At 41.6% G+C, this 16269-nt stretch overlaps 1 protein-coding gene across 1 annotated transcript; it reads left to right on the top strand.

Moving 5' to 3' along the window:
- The first annotated feature begins 1896 nt into the window (after positions 1–1896).
- On the top strand, positions 1897–9605 carry LOC133134443 (major histocompatibility complex class I-related gene protein-like). Its single transcript, XM_061250640.1, has 5 exons — positions 1897–1915; positions 4971–5231; positions 7562–7828; positions 8073–8363; positions 8955–9605. The coding sequence occupies exons 1-5, from the start codon at positions 1897–1899 to the stop codon at positions 9170–9172; spliced, it is 1056 nt and encodes a 351-aa protein (XP_061106624.1). The 3' UTR covers positions 9173–9605.
- Positions 9606–16269: the final 6664 nt, after the last annotated feature.

Genomic DNA, 16269 nt, shown 5'->3' with positions numbered 1-16269 from the left:
CTACCGCTTTAGATTACAGGGCTGTTACAGGTATGTAAATGTATGAAGTTAGGATAGTTGGAAGTGTTGTATAAATGCCTCATTGCATGTTTTGCTATGCAATCCTTTGTACGCTGGTTCTCCATAAACTGTACTTCCTTTGAGGAGTGAGAGTGCCAGAGGGTGCAGCAGGAAGCAAGTTCTTCCAATGAAGAGGGGTTGATCAGACATCTCTTAATTTGGTCTATGAACTGCTTCTTCTGGCCACCAGCAGTGGATTGGCTAAGATGTAGAGTAGCTGGCTACAGAGGACTTTGCATGGGAATATGTGGCTATGTATACAAATAACATGCCTAATCCATGGTGATTGTAGTTCAGGATGGATTCCACACTGTAACTCCCTGCCCATTCCAGCACCTATGTGTGTGGCACTCTGTCCTTCCAAGTGATGCCAAAGATCTTCTGAAGGCATCTTACATGGAAGGCCTCCAGGCTTCTGAGATGGTGGCTGTAGATGCTCCATGCCTCACATCCATACAGTAAGGTTGAGATGCAGACTGCCCACCAAACAAGTATTTTGGTGTGGAGGTTGAGTTTGCTGTTCAGGAAAACCATTTTCCTCAGACAACCAAAATATGCTGTGGCTTGTTTGAGGTGGCTTTGGATTTCTTCCTCCAGTGTGCAATTGTCAGAAATTACGCTTTCCAAGTACTTGAAGGTAGAAATAGTGGCCAACTGCTGGCCTTCTACTGCAAAGGTTGTTGCGTGGTGGGGAAGGCTGGCACTCATCTGACAGATGGGTTTTTGGGTGTTGATGGTCAGTCCCATTCTCCTGTGTGCAGTTACACAATCATCGGCATACTGAGGTCAATTTTGTGGTTGCTTGTAACCTCCTGATATTGAAGACACACACAGACACACACTTAAGCATGGGCATGCGCACTCACATCTAGTAACAAATGGGTAAGGGTACTTAATGTATGTTCAAAACAGGATATTCAATGAATTTCTGTCTCATTGCATAATGAAAAAGAGTTCACTCAATGATATAGCAAAGAGCCACAAAGCCATAATGAAATACCATTGGAAATTAATACAGGTCCTTAATGACCCAAATTTGGGGTAGTAACACAAAAAAATATTCTTATCCAAACGTAAATAAAAAGAAATATGATGATTTGTGACAACAAGACAAAAACAAGATAATAATTAATACCTTGAATATCAAATGAGTTAATTAATTAATTAAAAAGAGGTTACAAAGAGACCCTTAGCTATGAATCAAATTCCATGGGGAATGAATATGGGTCCATTTGGACCCATGTCCTGCATTTTATGGGTATTCAATATGTTGTGTATTCTAGGACGTAATGTTTATTTGACTTCTGTTTCCTATTTGAGGATTGTTGATGTGATGCATGTATTTGCTTCACCTTTCAGTTAATCTCATGTAGGTTACAACTCTTGTATTGGAGGTAGTATAATACTTAAAAGCTATTTTTATACATACATTTAAAAATGTTCCATGATGTCATTGTACCAATTAAAAATACAGAAACAAACTAGAAAAAGGAAGACATTCTCGTATAATTTTCAAATCTTGTTCTAACAGTACATGTATAGATTTGGTTTAAAATGTATAATTACATGTATATTATAAGTTGTTATATTGTTTAAGCAGAAAAGTAATAGGTCTTACTTTTAGGAAAACTGTAATCAATTCCATTATATTGAACGTGACACTGTTTTTATCGTTGGGACTAATTGCTTTAAAAAGTAATGAAAGTTTTAAATATTTAAAAATGTACTAAAAATAACAAATAACAGTTAAAAACTAAACCAAATCCATTGTTGACATCACACTTTGCCTTTAAAACTGCATCAATTCTCTTTGGTAAACTGTCCTCCAGGGTGGAGATGGGATATGCCAAGCAGAGTAAGGCTTTCACTCAGATTCTGTATGACACAAAGATTACTAACCTCTGTAAATAATATTATTCTCATCATATTAGCTGTTATATTTAGCATGTTTGACCAGATCTCCTTTGAGAGATTATGAATCCAATTGTTCCCCATTTTATTAAAGAATGATCTAATATCAGATTAGACCATTTGACCACAGTGTTGTCACATAGGTCATTTCTTTCTCAGGAACCACAAATTAAAAGTAGGGAGGGCAAAGTGGAGCTTTAGAATGTGGACCGCTGTGTGTGCACGTGAGCTCGCCAATATATTTCTCACAGAAAACGTAATTTGTCCACTTTTTACTAAACAGTAGTGGTGATAAAACTTACAAGAACTAGGTACTAGTGTGTTCTACGCCTTTACTGGTCCCCGTATGAGGTTAGTATGATGTAGCTAGCATAAGCGAATAGCACAGCACAAACCCATACAATTTGTTTTTTGACGGCACTTCGAACGATAAAAATTAAAGCATTCGATTACGGTCAATGGCAACGAAAATTTCCGTCGCACCGTTCATAAATGACAAAAGTCCCAGTATATGATCTATTTAAAAGTTTGATTTTTTTTAAATCATCATAGTTTTCACCGACACGTTCTTCTAAAGACGTTCAAAAACAGTCTCGTCTCGTCTTGGCTGTTTGGTGGAGACTGGGCTTTAAGTAGGCCATCGCAAACGACGTAGCCTGTCCCAATATCCAAAGTAACTTAAAAAAAAATATATATATTTTATTTTTTATTGGAAATAATGCATATACAACATATATAACCGTAACAGGATATAAGCAAAAAAAATAAAAAATAAATAAAAAATAAAAACAAATGAGAAAAATTACACATTCATGTAACACATAGAGTGGCACAGGCTTGACAAGTTTACAGCTTTGGGGTGATTAGATTTTTTCAGTGTATTTAAATAAGAATCTAAATCTATTTTAAAGACTAAAAAATTTGGCTTCTGATCAGAAAACTTGCTGGTGTGGATGTAATGTTATGCTTATAAATTAAGGACCAGCATAGTAACATTTGTTTGTGATAGTGTGATAACTTAAGCGGGATTTTTGTGACATCATAATTACAACGGAGTCAAAAAATGTAATTTAATCCCTCCAAGGGAATTAAAGATATGTGTAGGGATAAAATTCCATATGGATGTAGTCTTTTTTAAGTATTGTTTGATCCATTTCACTTTGAATGTAGCATTTAGAGAGGAGAAATCCAATACTCCAAGGCCACCTGAATGCAGCTTATTCATCATTATTTGCTTTTTTATATAATGGGATTTATTTTTCCAAATGAAATTGAATATCAGCTTGTCTATTTTTGTGCAACGATCATTAGGGACATTTAATGCTAACGCAGAATAAATTACTCTAGATAGACCTTCCACTTTGGCTACCAGGGATCTCCGTACGAGAGAAAGATCTCTTTGCAGCCACATATTAAACCTCTGTTGAATTGAAATAATCAAGGGATTGAAGTTCTTTTTTTTCTTAATTTTACTTTTGACAGGGATGTCGTAAATCATGACGTCTGAACAGCTTTTAATTGATAGCAATTCACATTTGGCAACATTAAGACAAAGACCAGAGGCCTTGGAAAATGATCCAATCACCTTGATAGATTCCCTAATTTGGGCTTTATTTTTTTAGAAACAACGTGGTGTCGTCGGCTAACTGGCTTATGGTAACAATTCTATTAGCAATGGATATACCCATAATTCCATTATGTTTGATATGGTCTGAAATATCCAAAGTAACTCATGAGCCAAGATATCTGTCTAACACCGTCAGTAACGTGCGCGTGCCTGCGTCTTAAGGTCCACGAAAAAAAACTTGCACTGGTGCCCATCCCAACTAGCTAGCACTACGTTGCCTTTGCAGAAACGAAAAGGACATAACCACTCCAGGAAATGGATTTATTTCGCTTAATAACTCTACTTTGTGTCGTGAAGGCGGTATGTGCAGGTATGTAACGTGGGAATAACACGTATATGTAATTGATTTACGGCAATTTGCAAGCTACTTTAGAAAAGGTCGGGGAATGGTTGAAATGTAGGTCTACTTTCTTGATTTATAATAACCTCCTGAACATTTGGCCATATTACTATTTGCATGGATAGATGTAATCATAAAAGAATCACGGCTTTTGTTACTCAAAGAATAGGCTACATATAAATATAAATTCTAAAAGAAAATAGATATTAAAAGTGAAAGTGATATTTCACTTTCACTTTGAATCTTTCTTTTGGAATTTATTTTAATAAATATGTATTTTTTGTTCGTCCTTTTTATTATCTGTTTAGAAAAATAATGTAAGATTACTCTGATCACTGGCCTAATTTGTGGTTCGTATCCCTTATTGTTTGAAGGCTTTTTTTCGGGTGGCTAATGCCCCAAAATGACCTACGTAACCGATACGATGTTACGTCTGTCTATCTATACAGCTTATAATGCTTATAAAACACGTTAACTGTTCGATTGGTAAAAAAAAAAAAATATATATATATATATATATATATATATAATTTCAAATTAAATGTGCTGGAGGACAGAGCCAAAACAACATATACCGTGTACTTACAGACTGCCCTCCACCTTCATCTCGTTCAAGCACAACCGAACACGAACGAACAGATTTCATTATCAATGTTGCTTATGCATTCAAAATTCAAATAACCAAATAGTAAGCCATTTTCAAACAAGAAAATTAGGAATATTTTAAATTGAACATTATGTGCATTTTTACTAGACATCTTTTTGAGGGTTGGGGGTTCCCCAAAGAGCATATGTCCATTTTGTATTGGTTTATTAAAGTGATTTGCAATGTGCCATTGGGCAAATGGAATCATTAAATTTTATGTGAACATTTTTATTTTGTTTCTGTAATACAGCATGCAACAACATTTACCAGTATGCTCTTAAGAGAACTGTCGGTCTTCTAAGTTTGCAAGTTGTGCATTTTAGAATGAATAACACTGGCAAAGAAAATGGCAAACATTTTTTGTAATTTGATGTTTTGACATGCAGGAACTCACTCCCTTTGGTACTTTGTCACGTTTATTGCGGGCCCAAGCCCCTTCCCGGAGTTGGTGGTTGTGGGCATGGTGGATGATATTTTGGTGGACCACTATGACAGCTTTTCCAGGACGATCACCTCGCGGCAGCACTGGCAGAAGGAAGAGGACAGTGTGGCCTACGCAGAGATGAAACGCATTATCATTGCAGACATCTCGGACAGCCTCAAATCCAGACTTCAATACATGAGAGAGCATTTAAATCACAGTGGTAGTAAGTGCATTGTGACACTGATACACACTCATTGAGATAAACTAGGGAGACAAGCATAGACCTTATTAGCCTTCCACAGTTATGAAACAGGTTATTAACATAACAAATTATGTTAATAACATAACAGATGAGGAGTGCATGCGCTTCAGCTTCAGGCTCTGTGAATGTATAGGGGGAATTGTGGTCCATTGGCATGGCACACATGGGCCAGAGTGGGCCATGCGTGCCACCATTTTTCCTGGTGGTGTGAGTGATTTGTTGCTCTGGTGTGACAACAAAATTAATTTAATTTAAAAATTATTAATTATTATTGCCTTTCAGCAGGCAATTTAAGTGCTTCTGATCTGCATGTGCAGTTCCCAGGAAATAAATATAATACTCAATATCAAGTATAACTTCATACTAGCCCGCCTGCATGCCACAACTTGTTTTAGTTTCAATACAGCAACTTTTTAGGAAATTGCAAGAAATAAATTATATTTCATACAGAAAAAATGTGCCTAGGGAACCCAAGGAGGAAGGAGCTTCTACAAAAAGATGTCATCGCTATCACTCAGCAGTGAGGGACCGAGGTGTAGAAGGCCCAATTGTGGTACTCAGGGATTTCTTTTAAGTGAAGCTTACTGTTTGGACTTTGATGTGTTATACACTTAATGTCTGTTCAAAAGAAAAGTTAATGTTGCTCATTCCTGCCTTCAAAGCCTCATTATGTAATCCATAATGACAAATCATTTAGATCATTGCAAAATGTAGCAAAAACTGCACAATAACTTAAATATGCGATTCTTGTGATTGCAATCAGAGCAATATTTAATCATGCGGCAGCAACGAAATGCCTAAAAGCCTAAAAGAAGTTCAGCTGTTTTTCAGACCAAATGTCAGAATAAGAAAGAAATGTGACTTTGACCATGACATTATTGTCACTCACAACAGCTTGCAGAGAATGGTGCGAAAAAAAAAAAAAAGAAAAAAAAAGTGAGCAGCAGTTATGCAGGCGAAAACAAACTGTTAACAGGGTTCCAGACTAACTTTTCCACTGGTAGCACTGGTGCTACCAACTTTCTCAGTTGGTCGCACCAGCATATGATTTGGTCGCACCTTTTTTCTTTGTACAGCATGGTATTAATCAATGACCTTGATGAATAGTTGCATACCCTAGTTTTGCATTGATGTAAAGATTGACAGTGACTCCAGACTTGTTATTTGCAAAATATTTTAATCTGAACATAACTGAACATAACAAAACATAACAAACATAAAAGCAAAGCATAACAGCTTTGCTTAGCATAACACTGCTGTATCCTTCTTACGTCATTTACATAGCTACAGAACTGTCCGATCACGCCGAATCACTGATAGAAACAAGATGAATTAATGACGATTCAGAAAATGTATAACTTTTAAAGATTTAAATAAATCCTATGGTGGGACTTTTGCCATTTATGGACGGTACGACAGAAAATTCCGGTGCCGTCGAACTTAATCGAATGCTTTTATTTATATCGTTCGAATGACCAAGTGCCGTTAAAAAGCAAATTGTATGGCTTTGTGCTATTCGCGTATGCTAGCTACATCATGCTAACATCGTACAGGGACCAGTAAAGGCTTAGAACACACTAGCACTTAGTTATTGTAAGTTTGATCACCTCTACTGTGAAGTAAAAACGTGGACAAATTACGTTTTCTGTGAGAAATCTATTGGCGAGCTCACGTGCACACACAGCGGTCTACATTCTAAAGCTCCACTTTGCCCTCCCTACTAACAGCATAACTTATTAGCTGCAGCATTCATACGTGACCTGAACACAGTTTTTATCCCAAGGCCATCACCACACTGAACTCTGCATTTTGTGGTATTCCAATGTCAATAAAGGAAATCAGAATCTAAATTCACCCGTTCGTACCGCAACCACGGGTACTGCGTTAGCCATTGTGTTCGAAAGCAATACTTTTTTTTCTTCAGTCGCACCCTGCTTCCACCTGCACTCTTCTCCCTACTGCCTGCACTCTCATCATCAGTCGTGTCTGATTCGGGACATATTGTTGGCTCTCCCTCTCCACCAGCCTCCTTCTCTCTCTCCTCACTTCGTTTTTTAAAATAATCTGTAATGGACCGCTTAATTTTTTTGATTGTTTGTTTGTTTCGCGCCTTTTGTCTTCAGCGCCGCTACAGTGCCTTCCTGATTTCCAGTTTAGTAGCCTTTGTGATGAAATCCTTGCCCCAATAATGAACCCTCTTTCAAAGTCATGATAGGATGATGAAACCTCATTTATAAAGGTGTCACCTGTCTCTATGATACTGATATCCTTGTCCATTTGTGTTATTTAAGCACTCCACACATACCAGAGATTCGCTGGGTGTGAGCTGGATGATGACGGCACTGAGAGATTCAAAGCACAGGACGCCTACAATGGGAAGGATGTGCTCTCTTTCGATACACAGGCTAACACCTGGAGTACTCTCATCCTAGAAATGCAGATAGACTCATGGCTGGTGCAATCCTACAAAGGGCTAAGTCATTATGTTTACCAATCCTTCTGCGTACGCCTTTTGAAGCGCTTCCTTGAACAGGGAAGGAGTATACTGAAACAACGAGGTATGACACGCATGCCTTTACTACACATTCAGGCTGTTTTATTCACCATTAAGTGACAGTTAAATATTAATATGTAACTTTTTTTAATGAACCTTGCCATTACTGTTTCAGTTAAAATATAGCATGCTAATTGGGATTGGGAAATGAAATAGCAATTAATATTTTGTAAAATTCAACCTCTAATGTGTGTGTGTGTAGTAAATGGGATAATGGCTACAACACTGCTCCACTCTGCTCCCGCCAGTGAAACCCAAGATTAGAGTTTTGCAGAAACAAGTAGGCAGTGCTGGTGCTGTAGAAGTAACCTGTCTGGCGACGGGATTCTACCCTCGACACATCAAGCTGACCTTGCAGAGGGATAACCAGCCTGTTCAGGAGCAGGAGCTGATCAGAGGCGATATTCTGCCAAATTGTGACGGGACGTACCAACAGAGGATGAGCCTGAGTGTCAGTGCTGAAGAGCTGAGAGTGGGACACCGCTACACCTGTAGTGTTAGACATGTCAGCATGGACAACAAGCTGGATATCTCCTGGGGTAGGACAATCAGGCCATCACAAGGAACAGTGTGTTGTTTCATATACCTATATGTACCGTAAAGTACTGTGCAAAAGTATTGGCCAGTCCCCACCGGGTCCGGCAAAACTGTCCTAGGCACCATAGATTTTTGCCGGACCCGGTAGGGACTGGCCTACATTCATCTTTGTCTCAGTATCTTTTGATTGCCTTTTGAGTCTGTTATTGATATTTATCAATCGCATTTATCCTCATGTTGACACATGCCAATAACGGCCTCCAAAGGCAAACAAAAACCTAAAAGCCTGATCCTGAAGGGTTTCTTATACCTGCACTAAGAAAGTGATTGAATACACCCGTCCAATTACTTTTGGTAATTGTATAAATGTATAACAAGGGATTTAATTACGACACAGATCACCTGATATGGATGTGAATACCCTCAAATTAAACATGTCAGTCTGCACTTTTCATTGTTTCATTTCAACAGAAATTGTACCACTGCCCAAATACATATGCACTGCACTGTAAATGGCTGCAATATGTTGTCTCTTCACTGTTAAATCCAATATCACTCATCTCTCTTGTAAATGTCATTGGCTGTTTCTGCAGACTCACCTCAGAAGCCAAGCATTGGTCTGATCTCAGGCACAGTGGTCACAGCTCTGATCATTGTCCTTTTCATCATCATCATCATCCTCATCCTCATCTGGAGGAAGAGGAAGAGCAATGTGCTAGAAAAGCGCAGGTCTGAGAAGAGTGAGGAAGAGATGGAAACAATCAACACTGCTGCGGAAGATGTGGCCGGATGTGTGGAGATGGAAAGATAGGAAGAGTGAAAGGAAGGTTGAAAAATGGCCTACAAATGCAAAATAGCTGCAAAAAAGAGTAGCAGACACAGGTCTAGCTGTTCATAGGACAACAATACAACTCTCTTTAAACAACAAAGACCTACATGCCTGAGTTGGCAGAAAGAACGACCTCAACACAAAATTAAGTGTCTGAAATTTGCAAAAGAAAACATTGAATGGCTACCACAGTCCCCAGACTTAAATATTATTGAAAATCTGCATAGAGATCTCAAACATGCTGTACATCCAAGGAGGCCCAAGAGCTAGAGGTGTTCTGCCAGGAAGAATGGGGAAAAATTCCAAAAGCGAGAATTGAAATTTATGCTGTCTACGTTTACAAGCTGTTATAGCTGCCCGAGGAGTTACAAAGTATTAACTGACAGGGTTCCCAAACTTTTGCACAGGGTCTTTTCCTTTTTTTATCATTTTGAAACTGAAAATAAATTAAATAAAAGGTAAGGTGCCCAAAAATTTTGCACATCACTGTAGCCCTACTTACAAGTAAGTGGAAACATAAATGTGTCTTACCACTGCTATGCTGATGACACCCAACTATTCTCATTCTCACCATTGGAGTGGTGACAGACAACAGACTGTCCCATTCCGAGAATATTGTGGCAGTAAGCTGCTCAGACCTGGAAGATTCTCCCCTCTTCCCACTTCCACTTCTGTGTGTTCTGGTTCCATGGTAGATGTCGTTCCACCACTTCTTTCTAAATATTTGGACTTGATATAATTGCGTTTTTCAAATTCTAAAAAAGTATAAGTATAGGAATACAGGCAGTTTGTGCCACAAAAATCCCACAAAATCAGACAACAGATACTGGTACCAAGGTAGGAATGTCCCTTTCTCCTTCTCAGCAGGCTATTCAACAACTGAATGACTGATGCTTTGATACGAATGGCTCAATCAAGCTCCACTGAAACTATTTTTACACGTATAATAAATATGTGATTGCAATTAATTGATAAAGATAAAGCCTTAACTGATTGGTAGTTCTTTTTTTCAGCTCTCAATAGTGTGTCATTATTGTCTAATAAGTTGTTTGCAAGTGACGATATTTGTGCTAGTTTTGTTTGGCTATGTGAGCCGTTTATGGTTTCTACATAAGTGTTCATCATTCTATTACATTGTGCTGTATAGAACCTATTTTAGATATAAGTATGACCTATTGCCATATTAATGAAATAGGCCCTTGTCCTTCTTGTTGTACTCTCCGCACTTGAAATTGTACTTCCCTCTAGGGTCTTTCAGCACACTTGTTCCTGGTGAGGTATATGCACTTAGCTCTCGGTTGTAAATCGCTTTGGATAACAATGTAATGTAATAAAGAATTAAGGTGGATATCAATATTTGTGGCTGTTGTAAACCACCAAAGATGTGTTCTCTGTGGACTGGAATTTGTTAGTATTGAAAAAAAATGTTTTTCAATTTTGTGTTTTGTCTTGTTTGGCAGATTTTAGCATTTTCCTCTGTGCAAATATATCACAAAGCTATCATAATTTGGAAATGAAATGTTGAAACTGGTTCAGTTGTGTTCTTTTTAGTTTTGCAACCGAAGGAAACCCAGAAAGGAAGAACCATGATTTAAGATTTAAGCCCTTAATGATCACCCTGTGAGGTTGAGGAGGTGCGGAGAGCCAGGTGCGACTAAGGGGTAACCCCTTGTAAGCGGACACACAAACGTGCCCGCCACAAAGACCCCAGGGGGTAGAGGAGACAGCTGTGAAACTCGGAGACAACTCCGCACAAACAAAAGGAAGAGCCCCAAATAACGGCTCTGAAAATAAAACTACCCTTCAAAACCAGGGCGAAAATCACAAACCAAAAATGAGTGCATAAAGGCTAGCACTCCTCTCCCGGACCGGGGAAAACCCAAAATAAAAGTACAACCCAGTATAAAAGACTGGGCGAAACAAAAATAAAGATTCAGGAGTCGCAGCTCCGAAATAACACACAAATCAAAATACAAAATATCGGGGACAACGTCCCTCACCCACGGACTCACACAAGCCGAAAATAAAAAGAAAGAACAAAAGAACCAAAAAAGGAAGGCGGTCGCAGTGTACACACACTAGCACGCAGACCCCTTCCTTACGTTTTCTGAACACAATTCGAACCAGCACAATACCTGACTCATTAGACGCTGAGTCTACCATGTGCTAAATACCGGCTTTGGGTGGCAGAGCGAACAGTGACACCGAAGTGAAGACTGAGGGGAAATGAGGGCTTTATATACCTTCAGGAGGTAGACATCAAGTAAGCACTAATGACCACCAGGTGAAAGTAATAAGCCCCCCTGGTGGCCACAACCAGTACTACCTCCAACCCTGACACACCCCCTTTTCTGAACACCTGCTTGAAAATGACAATGAGTCAGAATTACTCCAAATATTACTAAAACATAGTGACAGAAACTCAAACACAGTAGAAGTGAAAGATTTTTTTCTCACTGAAAATATGTTATGTTTTTTGACTGCATACAGATTATTGTGGTTGTGCCTGGTGCTGGTGATTTCACGGTTACCCCTCTGCACACATCTGATCACCACTTCATCTCATTCTCCCTCCCTCTTCCTCCCCATCCTCCTCCCCCTCCTCCCACCCACACTTCCTCAGCCCGCCGTAACCTCCGCTCCCTCTCACCCTCTTCCTTCGCCAGCACCGTCATCGCCTCACTCCCCCCTCTTGAATCCTTCTTCAAACTCCCCACTAACTGCATCTGCCACCCTCCTTTCATCTCTCTCCTCCGCCTTTGACTCTCTCTGTCCGCCTGTCTCAAAGCCGCCTCGCACATCCCCTCCCAGTCCTTGGATATCTGACACCCTCTGTACCTCCAGGGCCAGCCTCCGCGCAGCGGAGAGGAAGTGGGGGAAATCCAGAGACGCTTCAGACCTCACGACTTACCAGTCTCTCCTGGCGGCATTCTCTTCCGCTGTCACTGCCACCAAAGCAAAATACTTTCAAACACAAATTCAGAACTCCGGTTCTAACCCCCGGAAACTTTTCTCTATTTTCTCCTCTCTCCTCAATGCACCGCCACCTCCTCCTCAGTCCTCCTTTGCTGCTGATGACTTTGCTGATTTCTTCGATGAGAAGGTCACAGTCATCTGTAGATCCTTTACAACCACTGCCCCCCTCACTGTGCCCTTCCCCCCCTCTAGGCCCATCCCTTCCTTTTCCACTTTCTCCCCCCTTACAGACTCTGATGTTTCTCAACTCCTGCTCTGCCACCGCCCTACAACCTGTGGCTTTCACCCTATCCCCTCTTCTCTTCTCCAAACTATCACACCTGACATTCTCCCATTTGTCACCTCCCTTGTCAACTCCTCCCTGTCTTCTGGCTGTTTTCCGGCATCCTCCAAGAGGGCCCACATCACTCCACTGCTAAAAAAGCCTACTCTGGATCCCTCCATCATCCAGAACTACCGCCCGGTATCTCTTCTTCCTTTCCTTTCTAAAACTATAGAACGAGCCGCTTCTACTCAACTTTCTTCTTTCTTTTCTAACAACAACCTGCTAGACCCCCATCAGTCTGGCTTCAGATCGGGCCACTCGACAGAGACTGCGCTCCTCTCCGTCAGTGAGTCACTCCATGCCGCACGAGCAGCCTCCCTCTCCTCTGTCCTCATTCTTCTAGATCTCTCTCTCTGCCTTCGACACTGTGGATCACTCCATCCTCCTGTCTGCCCTGTCAGCAACGGGCATCTGTGGCACAGCCCTGGACTGGATTGAGTCCTACCTCTCTGGTCGCTCCTTCCAGGTTGCCTGGGCTGGTTCGGTATCGACACCTCGGCCCCTCGCCACAGGAGTTCCCCAGGGCTCAGTCCTAGGCCCGCTTCTTTTTTCTCTTTACACTCGCTCCCTTGGCCCTGTGATCCCTGCACATGGGCTATCCTACCACTGCTACGCGGACGATACCCAACTCTTCGTCTCATTCCCGCCGTCTGATACGCAGGTTTCAGCCCGTATCTCTGCTTGCCTGAGGGACATCCAGAGCTGGATGGACAACCACCATCTAAAGCTCAACCCAGGCAAGACTGAAATGATATTCATCCCTGCTAAAACCTCTCCCCATCTGGATCTCTCCATTTCCCTCGGGGATACCACACTCACGCCGTCACCCAGTGCAAGGAACCTCGGCGTGGTGATGGACAGCAGACTGTCCCTCTCCGAGAACATTGTGGCGGTGACCCGGTCATGCAGGTTCTTCCTATACAACATACGGAGAATCCACCCCTTTCTCACCCCCTACTCGACCCAGCTCCTGGTCCAAGCGATGGTTCTGTCCCGCCTGGACTACTGCAATTCCCTCTTGGCTGGCCTCCCAGCGTCTGCCATCAGACCCCTCAAACTCATCCAGAATGCACCAGCTCGTCTGGTCTTCAACCTTCCCAAATACTCACACGTCACCCCCCTGCTTACTTCCCTCCACTGTCATGGCTCGCATCAAATTCAAAACATTGGTGCTAGCCTTCCAAGCAGTTAAAGGGTCTTCCCCAGCTTATCTACAAAAAATCATCAGACCCTACACCCCTGCCAGACCTCTTTGTTCAGCCTCCACAGGCCACTTGGCACCTCCCCCTCTCCGAACCTCCACATCACGCTCACGACTACTGTCTGTTCTGGCTCCACGGTGGTGGAACGAACTCCCCGTTGAGGTCAGAACTGTAGAATCTCTCCCCACCTTCAAGCGCAAGCTGAAGACACACCTCTTCAAGCAGCACCTCTCCCCATCCCTCCCTACCTCCCTGTGAACCTTAATTGTTGTCTCTGTGACTTGCTTTGTGTATCGGTATTTTTAGTTGGCTAGGTAAGCAGTGTTTGGATAGTTAACTTTGGTTACTTTTGCTCTGTTTGTTTGTTTCTTTGTTCTCAAAAAAATATATATAAAAAGGCCCTGGTCCTTATCTTTGTTGTACAGGTAGCAGCTGAAATTGTACTTCCCTCTAGGGTCTTTCAGCGAACTTATCCCTGGTTATGGGTATGCACTTTGTTGTACGTCGCTCTGGATAAGAGCATCTGCCAAATGCCAATAATGTAATGTAATGTAAAATGAACGTGTGACTGGGTTATTGCTTCATGACGGTATTTGTGTTCGACTTACAACTTGTCATTTTGCTTTGTTTGCAGTTTAGATTTAGTGTATGACCATTGCCTTGTTTTTTTTTCAACTCTGACTCTCGCGGATTGGATTTTGACCCTTGCATCCCTAAGGACTCTGATTCCTGACCAGCCCTTTTTGAACTCTTTGCCCCAGTGCCTCACTCTGCTCGACTATGTTCACCCACCCTGACTGTGCTGTTGATTTGACCCTCTGCTCGCCGTATTGTGGCTCCGGAACAGGTAGTGTTGGAGTGTTTCCAGCAGTATTGCATCCTTCCAACTGTTTGTTATTTTGCTGTTATTTTATTTTGTTATTTTTGAAGGCGATCCTGGGAGGAAACCTGATCTCCGTTGGGGCTTGGCTACATGCTGCTTCAAGTCCGGTATGCTTTCGAAGATTAGATGAGGACTAGACGGTCTGCAGTGTTTGTTTCATTCCCACTCCCCATTGTACACACTGCTCAGCTCTACTGAATTCAATGTTCTCATCATCAGTTTTTAAGGCAGCTTCTATCACCAATCCTTCTTTTCATACCACTGTCATATTGATGCTGAGGTCTCTTAATAACCAGGGTGCGTTTCCTGAAGCCTTCTTAACGCTACGTCGTTCGTAAGTTGTACCTTAGGCTCTGCCTTAACGTTTCAGCGTGTTTCCCGAGAAACTCTTCTACAATGACTTTCTGTACGTCGTAATTTCGTAAGGTTGGTCTGGACCACTCTTAGCTATACCTTAGCGATGTTGTCAGCTCACTCCGCTAGTGGCCACTACTGTTACGACCGCAAGCCTGTGAAATCAGCTGTTGCTCTTAGTTACACCTCAATCTGTTAAACAATATGTACACTAATAATTATACAGTTGTAGTTGGCTAGTAATATTACTAAAATACCACATTAATGGCACTGTTTTCATGCAAATAATAAAATTGTAAATTACGAAGGTTGTAAGTTGCACTTTATTGAACATGATGCCTAATTGCCTTTTAAATGATATTCATAAACTGACAATTTCCCACTCTCTCTGTGTGCTGGAGCGATGTTTAAGCATCGATCTTTCTTGGTTTTGTTGGACGCCGTAGTCCTAAAACTGGAAAATAATGTTTCTTTATTAGACGTGACGCTGGATATGTCCATTTCGTTTGCTGTGAAGCTGTGGGACCGCTTATTTCTTAGTTTCTTTTTCCGCCATATCTTATTTCAAAATAAATAAATAAATCCTGTTGGTGCGTTTTGCTTGTTGGTGTGCTTTTATTAAAAACGTCACCTAATTATAGAAAATAGTGAATTACACCAGTTATGTGATGGTGCTTCTGCCAAATCAATCCTGATTGTAAAGTCATTTAAGGCACTACGACAAAGATATTAATAATGTAAATGAAACATGACATGCCAAATAATGCGTATTGCTAGATGGCGTAGCAACAAACCGTATCACTAACCGTACCTATAATTTGGCGACAATTATAAATATTGTAGCATGTCACAAACCAGACAGAGGGGTTCTCGTTACCACACTTTAATCTCCTTAATCACTCGGCACATTTCCAAAAAAACGAACAGTTTACCCCAGCTCAAAACACACGAGTCTCTCTCACGCTTCCGTGGTTCCTCCCCTTCCTCCCCCCTGACCCCAAAACAATCCCTCCCTCATCAACGTCATCAACAGTCTCTTAAAGTAACAGCAACAGCTACTAACCAGAACTCAGTCCGTTACACTACCTCCCCCCCACAAAGTCACTCGCCCCGAGTGACCACTCAAAGTCTCTCAGGTATCTTGGAGGTCTTACTCTCCTCCAGGCCCACCTGGGCGGGGATGGGTGGTTGGGCGACAGTCCATCGGGGGGGAATTTGGGTGGGGAGGGGCGGGGGGGTGACAGTCCATCAGGGGAGGAGTTGGGTGGGGCGGGGGGGGGGGGTTGATAGTCCATCGGGGGGGGGGGAATTGGGCGGGGCGGGGTGGGGGGGGAGTCGG

This window comes from Conger conger, chromosome 8 (genome assembly GCF_963514075.1).
Source record: "Conger conger chromosome 8, fConCon1.1, whole genome shotgun sequence".
NCBI classification, from domain to species: domain Eukaryota; kingdom Metazoa; phylum Chordata; class Actinopteri; order Anguilliformes; family Congridae; genus Conger; species Conger conger.
This window is presented reverse-complemented; position numbering and strand designations above follow the sequence as displayed.